General features: G+C 38.3%; 1 protein-coding gene across 1 annotated transcript; it reads left to right on the forward strand.

Moving 5' to 3' along the window:
* Positions 1 to 3,565: 3,565 nt before the first annotated feature.
* On the forward strand, positions 3,566 to 21,622 carry LOC127653111 (heparan sulfate glucosamine 3-O-sulfotransferase 3B1-like). Its single transcript, XM_052139639.1, has 2 exons — positions 3,566 to 4,256; positions 19,749 to 21,622. Exons 1-2 carry the CDS (start codon positions 3,760 to 3,762, stop codon positions 20,365 to 20,367), a joined length of 1,116 nt encoding a protein of 371 aa, XP_051995599.1. The 5' UTR covers positions 3,566 to 3,759; the 3' UTR covers positions 20,368 to 21,622.
* Positions 21,623 to 22,142: the final 520 nt, after the last annotated feature.

Consider the following 22,142-nt stretch of genomic DNA (forward strand, 5'->3'; position numbering starts at 1 on the left):
TTACCCCTCAGGTGTTTTTGTTCCAGCCATGGCATCTCCTCCCTTCTAATCCCAGAGTCACATTGAAGTGCCAGTCATGTTTAAGGGAGGCACTCAAAAAGGACAAACCACCACGTTATAATATATTACTTTTCAGATTTTCTTTTTGTCCCTCACTACGATTTTGTGGACATATTCTCCACTTTCTCAAATTCCTGAACACCTGTTATTAGCACATATGAAACAAGGTGAACATTTGATATTGGCAGGTGTGTAGGTCTTAAATATTTCACAATGTACTGTAACAGCTATATATATATATATATATATATATACACACTCACCTAAAGGATTATTAGGAACACCATACTAATACTGTGTTTGACCCCCTTTCGCCTTCAGAACTGCCTTAATTCTACGTGGCATTGATTCAACAAGGTGCTGAAAGCATTCTTTAGAAATGTTGGCCCATATTGATAGGATAGCATCTTGCAGTTGATGGAGATTTGTGGGATGCACATCCAGGGCACGAAGCTCCTGTTCCACCACATCCCAAAGATGCTCTATTGGGTTGAGATCTGGTGACTGTGGGGGCCATTTTAGTACAGTGAACTCATTGTCATGTTCAAGAAACCAATTTGAAATGATTCGAGCTTTGTGACATGGTGCATTATCCTGCTGGAAGTAGCCATCAGAGGATGGGTACATGGTGGCCATAAAGGGATGGACATGGTCAGAAACAATGCTCAGGTAGGCCGTGGCATTTAAACGATGCCCAATTGGCACTAAGGGGCCTAAAGTGTGCCAAGAAAACATCCCCCACACCATTACACCACCACCACCAGCCTGCACAGTGGTAACAAGGCATGACGGATCCATGTTCTCATTCTGTTTACGCCAAATTCTGACTCTACCATCTGAATGTTTCAACAGAAATCAAGACTCATCAGACCAGGCAACATTTTTCCAGTCTTCAACTATCAAATTTTGGTGAGCACTTGCAAATTGTAGCCTCTTTTTCCTATTTGTAGTGGAGATGAGTGGTACCCGGTGGGGTCTTCTGCTGTTGTAGCCCATCCGCCTCAAGGTTGTGCGTGTTATGGCTTCACAAATGCTTTGCTGCATACCTCGGTTGTAACGAGTGGTTATTTCAGGCAAAGTTGCTCTTCTATCAGCTTGAATCAATCGGCCCATTCTCCTCTGACCTCTAGCATCAACAAGGCATTTTCGCCCACAGGACTGCCGCATACTGGATGTTTTTCCTTTTCACACCATTCTTTGTAAACCCTACAAATGGTTGTGCGTGAAAATCCCAGTAACTGAGCAGATTGTGAAATACTCAGACCGGCCCGTCTGGCACCAACAACCATGCCACGCTCAAAATTGCTTAAATCACCTTTCTTTCCCATTCTGACATTCAGTTTGGAGTTCAGGAGATTGTCTTGACCAGGACCACACCCCTAAATGCATTGAAGCAACTGCCATGTGATTGGTTGATTAGATAACTGCATTAATGAGAAATTGAACAGGTGTTCCTAATAATCCTTTAGGTGAGTGTATATATATACACTGTACATACACAATCTCCAATTTGGGCTCTGAAGCAAAGCCAGCAGAGAACCAGTCTGAATGCACAAACTTATATTTCAAAGGGTCAAAAGCTGCATTTCCTATTGATGGGATTTTGCATTGAATTAAGCATTTTACTGTAAATTAGTCTTGATCTTACTCAGAGCGTAGCTAAGATTTTCTATAAATCATCAAAGTCACCCATTGCACCTGTCTTCCATTGAATAACTTTCATTTTAGGGGAATGAGTTATATAATCTAGTTTTGAAGATCCAAACTATTTAGCTTAGTAGACATGCAAGTGTTTGTCCTGTTGCTTTTTGCTTGTGGAAGGCATGATCTGACATGAAGCAAATGTGTCTCACCACAGATACGAGTGCATGCAGGAAATATAGATATACGCATACACACCGTGTGGTAGATGAGATAAAGGGATTAGTGGGCAGTGGCAGTGTGCTACTCAAACTCTGATTGACGTGGCAGCTCTGGCGTAATCCTGATAATCCCATTGAATGCTACAGGTGCCAGAGGTCCAGCGCCCCTTACCTGAGGCCAAACACACATTCACACTGTTCTCAATCGTTCAAATGTTTCTCTATTAACTTTGCCTCCCCACTCAACATCATGTGTCTTTAAAATAACATCATCTACACCCTGCGTCTCTTTTCATGTTAAGTGTTTGGTGCCACTGTGACATGTTTATAGACACAAGGAAGAGACGAACAGTGGGAGTTTTACAAACAACTCTGGATTCGTGCCTAAACAATTCTGTATCATGAATACTCCATGAGATGACAGTAAAAACAACTGTTGTTAATTTAATGGCATAAGTTGTTGCATGAATGATTAGTTTTTGTTGCTTTAAATTATACCTCAAGAAGTTCCTCAAGAACAGATCTGTGTAAATCCTGATATTTTCCTTTCCTTTAAATATGCATTTACCTTACATGTTATGTTTACATGTTTAAGTCTACATACTTGTAAAATGTAGAAATAACTTTTTTTTTTAACCTTTTTTCCAGATAGCAGATCGTAACTTTGATTTATATATATATATATATATATATATATATATATATAAAATATATAATATTATATTATTAATGTGGAACAGTAAAGATTAAATGAGACAACTCTTTTCATACAATGTCTTAATCTTCAACCAAATAAATACATTAATTTACATATTTGTAGTACATCTGTGAAAAGTGAAAATTCCAAACGTTCCAATTGTTACATCAAGGAGCAATTTATGGGCTGATCTGAAGAGTTCATATTTTAATGAAATTTTGTTTTGTTGATGTAACCTAATGCATTTAAGTTTAATTGGTTAATTATTTAAACTTTTATCATCAATTAAAAAACTATTTTAGGCAAAAGTATGATTTAAAAACAGTTTAAATTAAATATATTGAAATAAATGTATTAAATAATATTTTATAAATAAAATATTTGTATAAGTATTAATAATATTAGTTGTATTTAAATATTATATTTATTTAAATATGTATTTAATTAATTATATTTCATATTTCATAAATAAATAAGTATTCTTAATTATGTTTTTATTAATTCCAATGCAAATGTATAATTTACATGTACTAAACTATTATATAAAACTTATAAAATAAAAAAGGTTAATATTCCTCATTCATTTTAATTGAATATTTTTCATTTATTTTGAATTCATAATGTTGTACAATATTTTAAGAATGCATATATATATATATATATATATGAAGCAGATACTTCACAAACAATTTTTACAGTGTAGATTTGTAATTATTTAATATTTAAGTAAATTAAATTAGAAACATGTTGAAACATCATATTATAGACATCATACACTTACTTACATTGTTGTTTATGAAATGTCTAGAACAAAGTCTCAATGACGCCCTCTGGTTGGTCAATCCCACTGCCAATCACACGCCCCTCTTATTTAAATACTGTGCAGGGCCCCTGATGCACTCAGATGACAGTTACCAGTGCCTGACAAGCGCTCGTGCTATTTTAATAGCTATGACCTTCTACATCTCCAGCACTGTCTGAGACACCAAAATGAAATGAATTCAACATCTGCTGGGGATTCATCCTCTTCTTTCCCTTCTTCAGTGGAGATGCCTGCTTGTTACAGGGATCTATGCGGAGGAACAAGTAACTTTGTCAATATGCCCTATTGGACATTGGTATTCTACACCGGAGAGTCCTATGGAATATAGTCCGCTTTGCCACACTTCTCAGCCGGTGAAAAATCAACTTTTCTTGTTGTGCATCATGCTGTCTCTGTGGGTGTACATGCTCTACTGCTGCGTGGGCTACTGCTCCACCACACCGACTTTCATGCTGGATGAACGGAGCAGGAGGATGCCGCCACCCACAGCTCTCCAGAACCAGCCTGAAGAACTGGAGATGTTCCTCAAAAGCCAAACGAGGGACTTATTAAATAACGAGAGCGATGCTGACAGCAGAGGAGAAGGCTGGGAGGAGAATAAGGGCGATGTGACTTATGACGAGGACTCTGGAGTGACAAATGCCCCGAACGGGTCCGAGATAAAAAAGTTGCCCCAAGCGATTATTATTGGGGTGAAGAAAGGAGGAACGCGCGCGCTGCTGGAGTTTCTGCGACTTCATCCGGATATCCGCGCGGTGGGAGCGGAGCCGCACTTCTTTGATCGCAACTATGAGAAAGGACTCGAGTGGTACAGGTAAATGCATCCAGTCTGGGATTAACCCCTCAAAACCTGGAATCAGAGCAAACAGTATAGCTAATGCAAACTGGTATTGATACTTTTGGTTACCGCATTATTGTCAGACTTGGCAGATAATCGGATTAAGTTTCCGTACTGATCGTGGAATTTGGTGACTCACATGCGTCAATGTAGAGTAATTTATAGGCTACTATGAGAAAAAAAAGAACACCAAACAAGAGTCTTTGATTATGCATTTTATCATTGCTAATATTTTCAATATTCAATATGGGAAAAGGCATCAATACACAAAAAAGGTACCCAAAATAATAACAAAGGATAAAGTGGTCCAATAATGTTCATACCAATACAACAAAGATTCCTCAAATGTCAATTTATTTTGAGATTTTTGAGAATATACAAATAAAATAATACTAGAGATAATAATAATAATAATAAAAAAAACTAAAAAAAAAGTTTACATTTGCTGATGAAGTTTATAAGGAATAAACTGAAGAATCTTGGTTGTATTGGTTTCAATTGCATATAAGGCTGCATATTAAGATAATAGTCTAGTGTTTATGATCAAATAAAAAGTTATTATTTATGTTGATTGTATTTTAGTCAGATTTGGTTGAAATTGATCCAAACTGTTTGCATGTTAATAATGTGTTGTATAAAGGAATTTTAGACCAGGAGTTTCAAGCTTTTTAAGAAACATGATCCCTATGCAAAGGACCCCTTTCTAAAATATAAAGACAGCTATATATTTTCAGACCAGTTTACATTATACTACAACATATTGTTTGGTAAATAAAATTATTGGCTTTTACATTATCATTGTACTAAAGCCAAAAGACAAGTTAAATAAATATTTCCGATAAGACAAAAGTTGTCATGAGAGATCATATCTTTCACTATTATTGTCATGTTAGATTTATACATTGGAGGAGGAACATAATCAGTTAAATTTAGGTTTATAGAATAGTTCACAATAAACTTGTGTTCCAAAGACTTTTTACAGAGAATATGGATTTACAAACCCCAATGTTCAGGATAAAGTTGACAAAGGTAAGAAGAAACAAAGATACAAAAGTACTATTCTATTCTAGAAAGTATAGAGTATAGTGAAAAGAGGTAGAGATGAACAGAAATTCACAAAACTATATGCAAATTAGTTTTTATTTCTTATTGACTCTCAATTGAAAAGACAAAAGACAGTCAATCATCTTATAATTTCTTGCCAGTCTTAAAGCGGGTATAAACAGTAATGTTAAATCCATTCATTGTTAACATTTTTACAGCCATTTTTTTTCTCAGAAATTTTCCATGGACCCCATACACCACCCTCTGGGCCACTAGGGGTCCCCAGACCCCAGATTGAAAACCCCTGTTTTAGACAGTTCTCGTTGGTTGATAGCTTATTACAAACAGAATAAAGCTGGTATATGGTATAGCTACTACAGAAATCAAGAGAGAAAAATGGCAACTTGTTGATTGAGAACATGTAGTCACCCACAGTTATGTAAGCCTTGTAGGAAAAAAATATTTCCAGCACAGTCTGATAATTTGGGAATGTGAAGACCTAGATAAAATGTTTAGGCTCAAGACAAGCATAGCCTAAATAAACAGAATGCTCTCTGCTTGTGTAACTCCTCTCATAGTCAACATTATCAATCATTGGAGGTAAGTTTGATCCTCACCCATGATTGGTGGTATGCTTTATTCGTTTACCCCACAGCTACATCATGAAACATTAGATGCAGGCTGAGATAATACATGTCTTTCCAATCCGTGGCTTACATGTGATAGTCAAGTTGTGGTCTTGCTTAGCCAGACATATGACCATCAGCATTAAAGGGATAGTTCACCCAAAAATGTACATTCTCTCATCATGCACTCACCCTCATGCCATCTCAGATGTGTATGACTTTCTTTCTTCTGCTGAACACAAAGATTTTTTGAAGAATATTTCAGCTCTGTAGTTCCATACAATGCAAGTGAATGACGGTCAGAACTTTCGAGGTTCAAAAAGCCAATTAAGCTAAAAAAAATATGATAAGTGTGGGTGAGCCACAGATCAATATTTAAGTCTTTTATAACTATAAATGTCCACTTTCCCTTCCACATTCTACTTCTTTTGTTTTTGTCGATTCGCATTGGCATTGTTCATGCAGATCACTACATACTGGGCAAGGAGGAGAATTTATTGTAAAAAAGGACGTAAGTATGACTTTTTGTTTGTCAGTAGACCAAAAAATTATGGGAATTTGGGGAAAAACAGCCCCAAATCATGATGCTCCCTCCACTGTACTTCACCGACTGGATGATGTTTTCATGTCGGTATGCTGTGTATTTTTTATGCCATACTTAGTGCTGCGTGTACTTCCCAAACAAGTCAACATTAGTTTTATCTGTCCACAAAATATTTTCCCAGTAGGGTTGTGGAGTGTCAAGGTCAGAGATGTTAACCAGTTCCAATGATTCCTTCAAGTCTAAAGCTGTCCCTCTAGGGTTCTTTTTTACCTCATTGAGCATTCTACGGTGTTCCCTTTGTGTCACCTTGGCTGGACGGCCACTTCTAGGGAAAGTACATTTATGCATTAGTATTCTGCATTAATAGACAGCTTGTCTAACTGTGGATAGATGAATATTTAACCCTTTCCAGCTTTATGCAAAGCAATAATTCTTGATCGTAGCTCTTCTGAGATCTCTTTCTTAACTGGGCACAGACCTTATTCACAGCAGCACCATCTTTGATTTTTGATGGGAATGACAAAGAGGCTGTGAGGGATAAATGTATAAGTCTCTTTAATGGGTTGCACTGCAGTATAAAGTGTTTTTGGATCATTCCGTGGACAAAACATTGAAAAAACATCTTTTCAATAACATTGAGTAGACAAAAAAATATAGACAACATGAGTTGTGGAAAATCAAATGTGATATAGGAGCTTTCACAGCTTTATACTGTGTGTGCCACTGAAGAGATGGTATGTCTTCCACTCACAGCCTCATTGTCATTCCATTAAAAAGCAAAGATGGCACTACCGTGAATAAGGTTGATGGTCCTTGTCAGCAGATGCTTCTTGTAAATAGCAAACTCAAAATGTTTGAGTGCTTCAGTCAATGTAGCTCCACACCTCCAATCTTGTTTCATTAATTGGATGTCAGGTTTGTCAACTCCTGACTCTAGTTAGCTTTTGTTGGTCATAAGCCTAGGGGTTCACATATTTTTTCCAACCTATACTGTGGATGTTTGAATGATGTATTCAATACGTACAAGAACAAATACAGTAATTTGTGTCTTATTAGTTAAAACAGAGTGTTTTTTTTTATAATAATTTTTGTAGATTAAATGAAGATCAAACCAGATTTTAAGATACATTTATATATAAATGCAGGTAATTCTGAAGGGTTCACATATTTTTCTTGCCACTGTATTTGCAATATTCATCAGACAATCAGTTAATGGACTTTGGGCATTCTCTAGGTACTCTCTGAGGCTGAGTATAAGCTAGTTGTAAGTTTACTTTATTTAGCCAGCATGGCAATATTAAAAGGATAGATTTTAAAAATGAGTAGATCAGTTGATGGTTGTTTAATCATGTGTACCCTGATTTAACTGTAAAATATCTATTTAGTATGAGTCTAAATGGGGTAGTGTGTTAAAAATCTTCAAAAACAGTTTAGAAAATACTCAAATACTAAGTATTAAGGGTAGGACAAACATAACAGCTTTTATTGTGCTCTACTACCAGTTACATCAATTTGCCACAAAGTGACAAATTCTAATAAAACTATGAAATTTGTTCCATATAAACTACAATCACTGTTTTTTACATACACAAAATATTTCCCCATTCTTTTGGACAATAAGCAGAGAAAGATGCATCGCATAGATTAACTTTGTCATTGTTCACGTTGATATAGACTTTTCTTTGGAGGAATTTGAGGTCCCAGTTCTTTCACTATGACCAGCACAGTGGGAATACAATGAAGTGGCAAAGAGCAGGATGAGCTCCTTTATCCAGGGGGCCCAACAGACTAATTGTGAAGCAGAAACATGGAGAGAGGAGCATGTAGCCAGGTGGCCAGGTCTCCTGTGGAGGTATCAAGCTCTGCTGCTCTGTAAGCATAACATAGAAGAGGCTTCCATATGCTCCCTGTGGGAGGTGTTCAGAATGATGACTGAGCACAGCAGGGCTTTATAACTGTACATGCAGCTTGACTTTACACAAAGCTTTTGAAAGAACCATAAGGCATAATGAAGTCATTGATTGTTGTTATAGAAGACATTCATTTATTGATCTTTATGATTTTGTTTGTAAATCTGAAATATTTATCCCTTAACAGTTGATTTAATTTCTGATCATATCAGATGGGAATACCATGGTATATACTGTACAGTACAGTATATACAGATACCATGGTACTGAATTAGCACCATAGAAAAGGACCTGGTGAAAAGATGTATGCAGAAATCATATTGTGTCTTTCATTTACTCAGGACCAAATACCCTGGCATTGTGATAGAGTTAAGGCCAAATTATACTTCGGATGTTCGCTTTGCTGATCAAAACGTGCAGAGTGCGTGTGCTGCAAATTTTGTAATCAACGCATTTTGTGCAGACTGTTTGCGTGTGGCCAAGTTTTTCTCGGCATGCGGACAGTCCACATATGTGCGCATCGTCGGCACATGTGCCTGCCATTGACTGTACTAAAGAGTAGGACAAAGCAGTCGAAGTGCATGGTCAAAAAAGTATACTTAGAAAGGCAAAGCCGTCTACCAGACACAATCCGGGACGTGGAAAAATGAAGTATGTCTGGGCCTTAACAGGCAGTAGCTTGTTTGTGGATGGCAGATGCTGGCAGTAAATTGAAAATGATTCTATTGAGTGCATTGCTAAAATGGTGAATGTTTCACAAGGGGACGTGTGGAACCCCTGAGGTTCTGCATTAACCCCAGTGAGAAAGAGCAGGCGATTAGAGTGAATTGTGTTGTTACTTTCTTCACTTTGTATGCAAATGTGCTCAGAGGGTGAAAGTGCTTTTTAAGAAACACAGCAGGATTTCTTTCAAAAAAGCTCTGGGAAGAATAATGGTAGGGTATTCTTAAAAACAAGCTTGCAACTTTTCTTCTGTGTTGAAGAATAGATATTGCTGTTATGTTTGCTAATAAAATTGCAGCTAGACTTTGGATCGTAAGACAAGCAGATTGAAGAGAATAATCGATATATATTATGTAAAATGCACAAAAATTATTTATAAACCATTAGCTCATCTTTTCACTAGAACATTAAACTGAATAGACAAATCTATTCCAAAAAACTAGTGAGCTGCCTTAGTGTCTATTGCCTACATAGGCAGCTGCCTTCTTAAGTAGGATCTTAACAAAAATGTAATAAGTGACTCATTTAGGACACTACATAGGCAGCAATTCTGTGCGTCTCACTAATAGCACTCCTCACGAACAACAGAGGAAGCTCGACAAACAATTGATTTTAATAGAGTTTGGGGTTAGCATGTTGCTAAGCTAACACAACTGTTTATTAATACGTTTGAACAATGTTTATCAATACTTATCACTATTGAATGTACTATAAGTAGCCTATTAACACACTACTTCCACCATGTTGGATAGATTTTTGGATTTTGTCACAAAGCATTTTGCCTTAATATTTAGCCAAAAGAAAGTTCCTTACAAGGCCTTCATATCAAGAGATTGCCTAGGATGCACTATATGCTGTCTACATACGTAGGCATCTCACTAGGTTTTGGAACAGATCTTATGTTTTTAGATGTAGTTTTAGCCACTAAAATCTAATCATCCACTCTAGTATCTGCAACATGTCATATACTTCCCTACAGAAAGATCAGTTTTCATCTGCATCTCATAGTTAAATGCTGTGTTTGGTCTTAATGTAAACACTAGTCTGGCTGATGTTTTGTGTTCATGTAAAGTTGACAACCGGTCAGTTGTTTCTGAATGTTGAAGAGGAAATGGGAGTGTAACACAAAACCCAGGTGGATTACAGACTTTCAGACTAGACAAAAACTATTTCATTTTCTCTAAATCTGTCTTTGATCTGCAAACAGAAATATTGTAAAATCACAGATTTGGAGAGCACTCTGAAGACTCTGCATGAAGGAGAATATAAAAGGCTTTCACATGTATCATAAGACGTTATACTACTGTCACAAAAGAACCTAGAGCCCTCAAACTTGTGCTTTGATGTGGGTCTGGAACGTGTCCCTTAGAAACTCTGTCAGATTATTTGAAGTAGCTGCATACCACCACCTCTCGTAACCTACTGGGTTTTTTGAGAAAGTGACGTTCCCAGAGGAATTTCTTCCCATCGTGGCAAATGGGTCTCTGCTCTTAAAATGACCCCATGATAAGCACCCATTTTGCTTGTCAACAGTTGGGAAGAATATATTAAAGCAATAAGGTACAAAAGACTTAGCTATATTGTGAAATATAGTCATTTGTAATGGGTGTCCAACCCTTCAGCTTTAACAACATTACAATATCAATATTAATAATTATGTAATTAATAATTATGTGAATAAATATTAGCTATATAGCACTGCATTAAGTGCCTTGCTACTTTAAAAAACATAATACAAATGAATAAGGATACAAATATTTAATATACATTTTAATGTATTAATTAATTAAGTATAATTATTATTATTATTACAGTAAATATTACATTTTACTGTACAGTAGTAGTATATTACTGTCACGATTGACAAAAATAAGTCAAATTGTGTGTTTTTGATCATTTGAGGATTTTTGAAGTTTTTTTTTATTAATTTGATTAGACACCATTCCCCTTCTGTCACTCACTCGACATTGTGTCAATGTAGTGACACTATAGGGGTCACTATTGAGATTCCCGAACACCTCCCATTCTTTGAGAAAAGGCCAGTGAGAATTGGTGAGTGGAATTTGCATGCCACACCCCCGGACATTCGGGTATAAAAGGAGCTGGAATGCCACTCCATTCAGATTTTTTTCAGAGCTGAGTGGTTGTAATATCAGCGAGCTACTACTGCTGTTCCATTCACCTCTTAAGAAGCGTATGCTGTTGGATATATGGCGCATTTCCAGCGGCTTTCTCTCCTTCTGACGACGAGTGCAGATTTCGCCCCTGGGTGCTTCGACACGTTGAACGTCTTTTTAAAGACATGTCTTTATAATGATGCCTATTCGTCTTTGTGTTATTCCTGGATGCGGTCGTTATCTCTCCGCTTGCGACGGCCACGGGCGCTGTCTCACGTGTCAGGGCACTGATAACACTGAGGCAGCGTTTGTAGATGTTCATGTTCTCATTGCGAGAATATAACCATGGCAATGTTGCGGTCGCAGCTTTCCTTCTTCCGCGGGAAAGCCACTCTATCCACCCCCCCCAAGCTGCACCTTCTACCCACGGGTATGAGGCCAGCCCGGATGGCGCTGGAGGCGATTTGGAGGGTTCAATGGGTGGGTTGTGCCGGTTAATTCCCCGAGGACAGCAAGATCATTTGCTCTCTTCCGGTTCTGAAATGAGACAAGTCCGCCTCACGGCCAGCATGACGTCTCTTTCAGGGCCTGCGAGCAGGATGAGTCTTTGATCGCTGCATCGGAGAACTCACTGGCGATGTCAGATGCCGATGACTCGACTGGGCTGACACCTTCAGGTCTGCCTGCCCAGCCTGAGGCTGACACAGAGCTGACCGCCATGCTTGCCCGGGAGCATCAGGTTGGACTGGAACCCTCCACCCTCCCCTGAGTGCTCGAGACTTGATGATTGGTTCCTGGGTTCGGGCGCCACTTCCTGGGTTCCCCCAGGTCCCTTTCTTCCCAGAGGTGCACGACTAACTGACGAGGTCATGGAGGGCACCTTTTGCTGCCCGAAACAGACTTCCGGGTTCGTTTGCTCTCACTACCCTCGACGGCGGGGTGGTCCACGGGTAACAGAGGTCCCTCAGGTGGATAAGGCAGTTGCGATGCATCTGTGCCCACAAAACGCCGCCACCTGGCAGGATTGACTGGCGCTCCCCTCCAGAGCCTATAGAACTATGTCGTCTGTGGCAACCAAAGCGTACAGTCGGACTATCCAGTGGCACTCCGCCCTGCATGCCATGGTCGTCCTGCAGGTACAGCAGGCAAAGGCACTAAAAGAACTACATGTGGGTAATCCTAATGTGCTTCAGGAGTTATGCTCGGCGACCGACCTCGCCCTCCAGGTGACGAAGGTCACAGCGCGAGCACTCGGGCAGGCGATGTCCACCTTGGTGGTCCAGGAATGCCACCTCTGGTGGAATCTGGTCAAGATGAGGGACACTGAAAAAGCTCAGTTTTTCAACACTCCCATCTCCCAGATTTGACTTTTCTGCGACACCGTTGAGGACTTCGTCCAGCAGTTCTTGGCATTGAAGAAACAGATGGAGGCCGTCCAGCACATCTTGCACCGGGCGTAGCTCAAGATCCCGCAGCCCTTCTGCTCGCAGAGGGTGTCCCATTGCAACAGCAAAAGCCCAGGCAGCTCTGCCTAAACCTGAGCCCAATTCTCGGCCACGACATAGAGACCACCCCCAGCAGAAAGCTGATGCCCCCCATCTCTCGGGCCCACATGAGGACCCGGAAGGCTCCTAAGCACCCCTGAGATGGATGACCCAGGGAGCGAGACATTCGCTATGGAGCTGGTGTCCAGACCACTCCATCCCCCGCTAGAGGGTCGGGAGGTAAATCCTTTGTTTCCTTTTCTTTTGTTCGGTGCACACCGAATGGGCTGCAGTACCTACATTGTCAAAAAGAGAATGGTTTCCTCACACCTTGGGTCATGTAATCGGTGTCCACATCCACCGTCGTCACGGCCGCCGGACACCGAGCACCCGCAGCCAGGGCTCTGCGAATGCAGCCTTCGTGTGCCCGGCCGCGCCACTTTTTCGGCCCACCTGTTTTGAAGAGTCTTTGACGAGGGTCCGATACTGTTTTTACCTAGATTGGGTATCAGTCCGACAAGCCCGATACAAATCCGATACCACATGTTGGTCATTGAGATTACTGTCAAGATCAAGGAATTACAAAAATAACTTTCAAATTACCATTAAAATAGTCCATATAATTTGTGCTTTTTATTCTGGCACTTACAATCATCCAAAAGCTTTGTGAATTGCAAAAGGCTGATTTAATAATAAATATACAGTCAGCCTGCACAGCTAAGTAGTCTCTGGTACCACACTTTGCTGAACAGCTGTCCTTAATAATAATAATAATAATAATGTATTATTATTATTATTATTAGAAATTACAATAAAAACAAATTGGGATAAAAAAATTACTGTGTGATTGAAAAGTGCTTTGATATACTAATAAAACTAAAATTAAATAAATAACAGAGAGAGAGAGAAAGAGAGGGGGGGAGAGAGAGAGAGAGAGAGAGAGAGAGAGAGAGAGAGAGAGAGAGATCCGAAACCATTTACATGTCCAGATACAAGTTAAAATGTGTAAAGAGAACTGGCTTCTTTTCTACTGAAGACTATCACTGGAATTACTGTTATTTTTATGGTCCTGCAGACCAGTTAACAATACAATTTTGCACATGCTTTTATGCAATTGTTTTTGCTTTCCTATTTCGCATGTGAGTTTCTCCTGTACTGACGGATTTCCCAGCATGAGCTCTGTAATGTGCGATGTAATTAAAATAAATCTTACCTTACACTTCACAGCATATGCACTGGAGGACAGATTATATCAAAGCGGGTGCACTGAAGGTCAGATTATACACTGATCAGCCACAACATTAAAACCACCTCCCTAATATTGTATAGGTCCCCTCGTACTGCCAAAACAGCACCAACCCGTTCGCTGTTGACCTCTCTCATTAACAATGCATTTCCTTACACAGAACTGCCACTCACTGGATGTTTTTTGTTTTTGGCACCATTCTGAGTAAATTCTAGAGACTGTTGTGTGTGAAAATCCCATAAGATCAGCAGTTACAGAAATATTCAAACCAGTCCTTCTGGCACCAACAATCATCCATGCGATTATCTAATCAGCCTATCATGTGGCAGCAGTGCAGTGCATAAAATCATGCAGACAGGGGTCAGGAGCTTCAGTTAATGTTCACAGCAACCATCAGAATGGGGATGTGATTTCAGTGATTTAGACCGTGGCATGATTGTTGGTGCCAGATGGGCTGGTTTGAGTATTTCTGTAACCACTGATTTCCTGGGATTTTCATGCACAGCATTCTCTAGAATTTACTCCGAATGGTGCCAAAAACAAAAAAGAAAACATCCAGTGAGCAGCAGTTCTGTGGATGGAAACGCCTTGTTGATGAGAGAGGTCAACAGAGAATGGCCAGACTGGTTCGAACTGACAAAGTCTATGGTAACTCAGATAACCACTCTGTACAATTGTGGTGAGAAGAATTGCATCTCAGTATGCTATTCTGAGATGTTGGTCGGCGCTGTTTTGGGGGCACGAGGGGGACCTATACAATAGTAGGTAGGTGACATTTATGTTGTCGCTAATCAGTATGTATTATCAAACATATAATGTGTTTTGTACATTTTTATAATGATTGATTATGAAAACACTTATATCACTATTGGGGCTGCAATTAAAATTCACTGAACAATAACAACATTTTCGAAAACAAACAGGAACTCATTAAACAGTGATGTAGCTGCTAAAAAGTGCTTTCTTCTCAGCATCTCAAACTGTCCTGATGGAACATTAAACAGCGAGACTCACACAGACTTTAAAGGCATAAACATGAGCCTTTGAAGTGCTACCTGATAGCAGATAATGTAAACATAGGTTTACTGAAACCTCTTCAAAAACATGATTTAATGTAGACACAGCTTACTTCTCTCTAGACAAAACACAAGTTAATAACAGCCATGTAACACAGCAGGCTCTCTAATTTAACCCTGTGATAGTGTACTTTATTTCTCTGATAATCCAAGAGGGAATCTGCATCTGAAATTGTGTCAGGTAAAATACTATATGATGCCATACCATCTACAGAATTTCCCCCGTTTGAAGAAGGAAAGCCGTGATGCAAAGTCGCCATGGACATATTCTCGCAATGAGAACATGAGCCATCCACAAACGCTGCCTCAGTGTGATCGCTGCCCAGACATGTGAGGCAGCGCCCGTGGCCGTCAGAGGCGGAGAGATAACAATCACTAACCCTTTAATAAAGTTCAATGTAGCTACTATGATTGGATCATTTGAAAACAATCATTCTAGATTGTTCCTTCTTTAAAAAAAAAAATGGTTATTGGGATTGTAAATATCTTGCAGTATAATTTTTCTCGTCATGTTTTGTCAACTGTATGTTCACTGTAAAAATTTATATAATTTTAATGGTAAAAGACTAAAAATGCTACAGAAAAAAAAAACGTTAACTGAATAACGAAAATGTTTAGAGTTTGTGCAAGTGACACTGATCTCTGTTTCAACATGTTTATTGGTCAAGAGCCACTATTGATGAACTTTATGTCATCATGTGTCTTTCTGTAGTTACTACGGTGATTAACAAATACCTTATAAGGTAAAAAGCAGATTTTTACAGTTTCAGTAGGTTAATATTAAGTTTATGATTCCTTTTTTTACTGTAATTTTAAAAGAATTTTCCTTTACGGTGCCAGCGTTGTCATGTAAATTACAACAGTTTAAAACTGTAAAATGTACAGGTTATTCTGTAAAGTTGTTTACATTTTTACTGTATTTTTTACACAATTATTCTGGCAACCACAGCTGCCAGTTTTTATTTTATTTTTGTGTGTGTGTAAAATCAACAGGATTTTTTCTTTTTTACATTGTTGTGATTAAACCATTTGATAATAATTGTCATGATGTGGCTTTTTCATCTCGTCGTCTTTATCGTTGATAAAAAATAAAAGAACCCTTAGTCATTTTCTTGCCGTACCTTCCCTGACAACATTTCTGCCTTGCTTTTAATATAAGACATGTTGGTATCTGTCTGCTTACATGCAAAATGCATACAGCTCTGATGCAGGTCTGTTTTGCTTGGGGACCAAGTGGAAGGTTTGATCGTGCTTTCCCTCTGGGCCACTGCAAAAGGCTTACAAGGCTCTGCTTGTATATCTAAGGGACTGCAAGCGTAATTGCAGAGATACAGTGGTTCCCCTTTCTCCCCACATGCATCACTCTCTCTCATTAGGTTTATTTATTTTTTTCACATCCCATATTATTGATATGGGTCCAGGGAGAAATAACGAGAGAGAGGTTTCTTATAGTATATAAGATGCACCACATGCATTGTGGTAGGTGGTTAATGAGCTCGGCCCACTGCAATCCCCCTGACAGGCTTAGCTCTCATCCCCAGTCTCTTCAATACACTAAGGAACCAAATCTGCTTTCTTCTCCTCTCCTCTTTTGCTCCTACAAACCCTTTCCCCCCTCTCCTTCCCAGTAATTGCCTAGATATTATCTATTAAACTTTGTCTTGTAGGAGAGGTTAAGACAACATTATACACTAAGTAATGCCTCACAGCTAATTTTATTTTGAAACATCTGTCACTGTCAAAACTCTCAAGCAAACTATAAATAATGGCTTTGAATAAATTATTTGTTATTTCAGGCAGAATACTGGACAGGCTTGTTCAAACTGGGTAGTATATAAACATAAATCTTGTTTGAGAGTTGAAAAGAGTCACATTAAACGTTTTTTTATTTATTGAATTTTTCCCTAAGGTCCACTTAGTAAAGTTTTTATGTGCCAAAAACAGTTACAATTTTGCCTTTTATGATTGATGTTTACTCTTTCTCTGACTCTTAGAATTACAGTATATGTGACTTTCTTCTTATTTATTTATTTATTTTTGCTGCATTGCCTACAAGACTTGTGAAATGTGAAATGAGTATTGCTTTGCTGAACTTGTTTGTGAGCTGTGGTTTCTTCTCAGGTAAAATATAATTTTAACTCAATCTCTCATACTTCAATAACAGCCTGCCTTGCATTGTGACAGATTCACAAACAAAGATGTGCATAAATGTGCCTTTCAAATGGGTAAGATCAGACTGAAAAGGCCAACTCTTGTTTTTAGGACTACTGTAAAATTACTATATATATATATATATATATATATATATATATATATATATATATATATATAGGCATGTAAATATATGTGTTCATGTGCTCAAGTGTCCAAATATATGCATTGGTCTGACAGTAAGTTGCAGAAGTTCAGAATGAGCCATTTTTGAAGCTTAATTTCAATAAATGGTCTTTTTTTCAATGGGGAGGAGGTTGAATTCTATAAAGTTTTCATAGAACAATGTATTATTGTATATCAAAAGATTAAGGGAAGTTTAATCCTCATGATATGACTCCAAGAAGTGACTTGGTGATTGGAGGTTTGACTGTAAATGATAGCATTGATGGCATTTTCCATACACTGATCTGGAGATTGTCCTCTTGTGACCAGTCTGTTTACATTTTCTGATACCACATTGGCCCTGAGTTTGTTCCCACCATAATGTGCATTATTGCAAGTGTTTGGCTTTGTAAACCCCATTTGACCTACTTAGCCATTCGCCCCTTGCTAACTAAAGTTTAAAGGCTAATTTGCCAAATATAGCAGCTGGCCTGAAACAGCGTTATCTGTTATCGCTGAAGAGAAATCTTATCTTCATACTTATGAACAAACCTAGCCTGAAACAAAACATTGGGGAAAATGGAGAATGTTGTATAGTTTATGTAAATTTCCAAACTTTTGTGTGAAACAGCTTGTGTTCTGTATTGAGTGAGAGCATTGATGTAGCAGAGAAGGATTATTTAAGGAGGAGAGTAAGGTTTCTATAGTGAATGACAGGTTTTATAAATGTTTCTAAATGCAGCAAATTTTTAGTACTTGCCATTTCAGTCAAATTAATTTATGTATATCAGCAAACATTTGATTAATTTTGTAAAATTTTACACCGTGAAAATAGCTTGTATTTGTCCAAAATGAATGAATATGTATTATAGTGTCAAAAAAAAAAGTTCCTCAAGAAATATGTATGAATGAACCTGGCATTGTCCGTGTTTCCTCTTCTTTCCGACAACAAAGCACTTGAATGCGATGTTCTCATAATTACCACTTCTGAAGTGGGAAGTAGTATAATTCCAATAGCCCATGAAGGCAGCACAAGTTACTGTAACTCAACCACAGATTGGTTCCAGTGTCTGTGTTGCAGTCTCTCAAATTTAGTGATGGTTGGTTATGGATCTGAAAATATACACTGCCTGGCCAAAAAAAATCACATACTTTAATATTTTGTTGGACCGCTTTTAGCTTTGATTATGGCGCGCATTCCTGACGGCATTGTTTCGACAACCTTTTGCAACGTCGCAACATTTATTTCCATCCAGAGTTGCATACATTTTTGAGATCTTGTATTGATGACGGATGAGTCAAACCACTCCGTAAAGTCTTCTTCAGCACATCCCAAAGACTTTGAGTGAGGTTAAGGCAGGACTCTGTGGTGGCCAATTTATGTGTGAAAATGATTTCTCATGCTTCCTGAACCACTCTTTCACAATTTGAGCCTGATAAATCTTGACATTGTCATCCTGGAATATGCCTGTTCCATCAGGGAAGAGCAAATCCATTCTTACACTGATCGCTTTGGAATAGCATAAATCTGGACTCATCATACAGTGCATCATTGCAGTGGCCAGTTGCTGCAGTGCTCTTTTAGTGTGCTTTGCTGCGATTCTCTGATTGGTGGATTTTCCCCATCAGAATCAAGGATAGTGTACTGTAGTTGTTCACCAGGAATTATGCTATTAATCTTGTTTTTTTCTTAAATGAAGCTGAAATAATTAAAGACTGATGTGTTCAACTGGGCAACTACCATCGATTAGCAACCTCAATGTAGGTCTGCCTATAAACAAGTTTTCATTAAAAATGAATTCCCATATGGAATTTTTACTTCCAGAACCAGACTGTTGAGCCTTATTGTAACTCCCGTAAATATTGTAAATACAACTTTACCAGTAGAATGATAAAAATCTGTGCATCCCGATTCTATGGAAATTGCATTAAGCCAATCTGATTAAAGCTTGAAGTCTTGAAAGTGCTCTTGTTCCTGTTGCTCAACTGCTAGGTCATGTTTCTAATAACACCAAGAATGTGGGTTTGATTTCCAGGGAACAAACATATTGATAAAATATCTACCTTGAATACACTGTAAGTCGCTTTGGATGAAAGCATCTTCCAAATGCACACATGTCTTTGCCGTTTTTGTGTGCAATCCGACAGTCATATTGAATATTGAACAGAAATATCCATAGGTGTGCTGTCTGAGACTGAGAATATACTCTTTCAGACAGGGAACAGCTTTGGGAGCTTTGTTAGGACAAGAGAAAAAGACTGTATGGACATGGTATGTACCATGATCGTCCTGCTGTTTTTCATATCAGAGTGTCTATCAGAATGTTTTTAAGTATGAATCTTCCTTTGTTACTTACCCACCCTGTGCCTCTCTGCTCCTAGGGAACTAATGCCGAAGACTTTGGAGGGTCAGCTGACCATGGAGAAGACACCGAGCTACTTTGTAACCAAGGAGGTTCCAGGCCGGATATATGCCATGTCCAAGGGCACCAAGCTGATAGTTGTGGTTAGAGACCCTGTAACCCGGGCAATTTCGGACTACACGCAGACCCGCTCAAAGAAACCTGATATCCCCTCCTTTGAGAGCTTGACTTTTAAGAACATCACAGCAAACCTAATAGACACCTCCTGGAGCGCGGTCCAGATCGGCATGTATGCCAGACATCTGGAGCGATGGCTGCAGTTCTTCCCCATGAGCCAGTTCTTGTTTGTGAGCGGGGAGCGACTGATCAGCGACCCCGCGGGGGAGATGGCCCGTGTACAGCACTTCTTGGACCTGAAGAGGGTGGTCTCGCACAAACACTTCCACTTTAATCCAGCCAAGGGCTTCCCCTGCCTCAAAAGACCTGAAAGCAACAGCAAACCACACTGCCTCGGCAAAACGAAAGGTCGAACACACCCAAACATTGATCCGGATGTGATTCAAAGATTGAGAGACTTCTACAAGCCATTTAACAAAAAGTTCTACCATATAACAGGTCATGATTTTGGCTGGGATTGAGATTTTCTCTTGAACACATTTTTTTTGGAAGATAATTAATTGTAAAAAAAAAATACAGAAGTCTATTTTATCATAATTTATTTAAGAGTAATATACTCACTCCGCTGCCTATCTGTTGTTGTACAAACTGTAAGTTTCTACTTCATACATTCCAGTCGAATCTGTAAGCTTGATATTTAATAAGCTTGATCATTTGCATTTTCAAATGGGAAGCACTGTTTGACAGAGGAAAAAAGCACAATGAAACTAATTACGGGTATATGATGTGATATGATGAAGTCTCTTCATCCTGCACTGGGAAAATATTCTGATCATTTCTCAATTCAGTTGCACAACAGGCCCTAATTTCTATTTTAATAAACATTTTCTTTCATCTGTTTCACAAGGATACCAAAATGCCATCATTCGTTTTCTTTAAAAGGTTCAGTAATTAGTCTCGACTGTTTGAAAGCCACTTCTGAAGGATCAATACACTCAAAGCTATACAACAATATGGCAGAAAAATTGTCTTGCACTGATTTTTAGGACACCAGCTGTATGTTTAAGATAATTTACGTAAATATACTTCAGCATTACGCACAAAGGAGGGAATTCACTAATAATGAATTGAAAGTTTGTGCTGAAAGGTATGTGCATGGTGCAATTCCCCATCTTGATTTAATTCAAATACACATGGTGCAGCGCTATACCAGTGCAAATAATGACTGGATAAACTTTCACCCCAGTAACTGTATTACAGCAGTGCCCAATACTTTGGGTCCATATTTGTATTTTTGAGGAGTGAATACGTCATTGTTATTGTAGTTCTTGTTATAAGACAAAGAATAGAAATGGAGACAATGCTATCACATGTTCTTTGATATGGAGACGATGCTTTCACATGTTCTTTGATAATGCTGATACACAGAAAAGCATTTGGACATCATATTACTGTAAGACCTTTTATAAAATCTAAGGGATTTATCAGTATGAATATAATAGGGACAAGTTCAGTTAACTCAATTCATAACTTTAAAGAAAAGCTAGTGGAACTTCTCATCATATACATTTGTCATACATAAATGGTTGAGTTTTATTCAACCCTTATTGTATCAGCCTCAATTTTTGTCTGCCACTTGTTTTTATAATTAATCTGAAAATGTGTACAAAGTAATGTATTAACTATAGTTTTTTTTACAAACTGCAAACCAAACAGTTTTGGCAGGGGCACGCAACACTGAGTTTTTCTGTGCCGTGATGAAATAAATCTATTTTTACCGGAGAGCAACGTGTCTTATGTTCTATTGTATGTTTTATTGATGCGATAAACTGTTTACAGTTTATTTTTTATGATATAATACCTGTGCATACATGTATGCTTAAAAGTCTGGCAGCCAGTGCTTGAGCATATTGTAAATTAGGTGTGGGTTACACTTTATAATAATGTTCATTAATAGCATTACACAGAATTATTACATTATATAATGCTTAACAGATCTGTAGCAAATGTTAATTTAAATAGTAAGAATTGTCATGAAGCCTTGATTCAAATATAGTTTTATTGCATTGCATATTGTTGAAGAGTGCATCTCTGCTCTAGATGTGACTACATTTCTTAAATGCTATTGTACTGTTATGAGTAGGCCAATACAGAATTCAGCTAATTTTTTCACAGAATTGGAACGCCTGTTATTCACAAATTTCTACAAATTCACTGCCCCTTGCATGTTTATACAGTCCCAAAAAGAGTAGAGTACTGTCAGTTTGTACTCAGTCCCACTGTATTTCAACCTGGT

This window comes from Xyrauchen texanus, chromosome 12, assembly GCF_025860055.1.
Source record: "Xyrauchen texanus isolate HMW12.3.18 chromosome 12, RBS_HiC_50CHRs, whole genome shotgun sequence".
NCBI lineage: Eukaryota > Metazoa > Chordata > Actinopteri > Cypriniformes > Catostomidae > Xyrauchen > Xyrauchen texanus.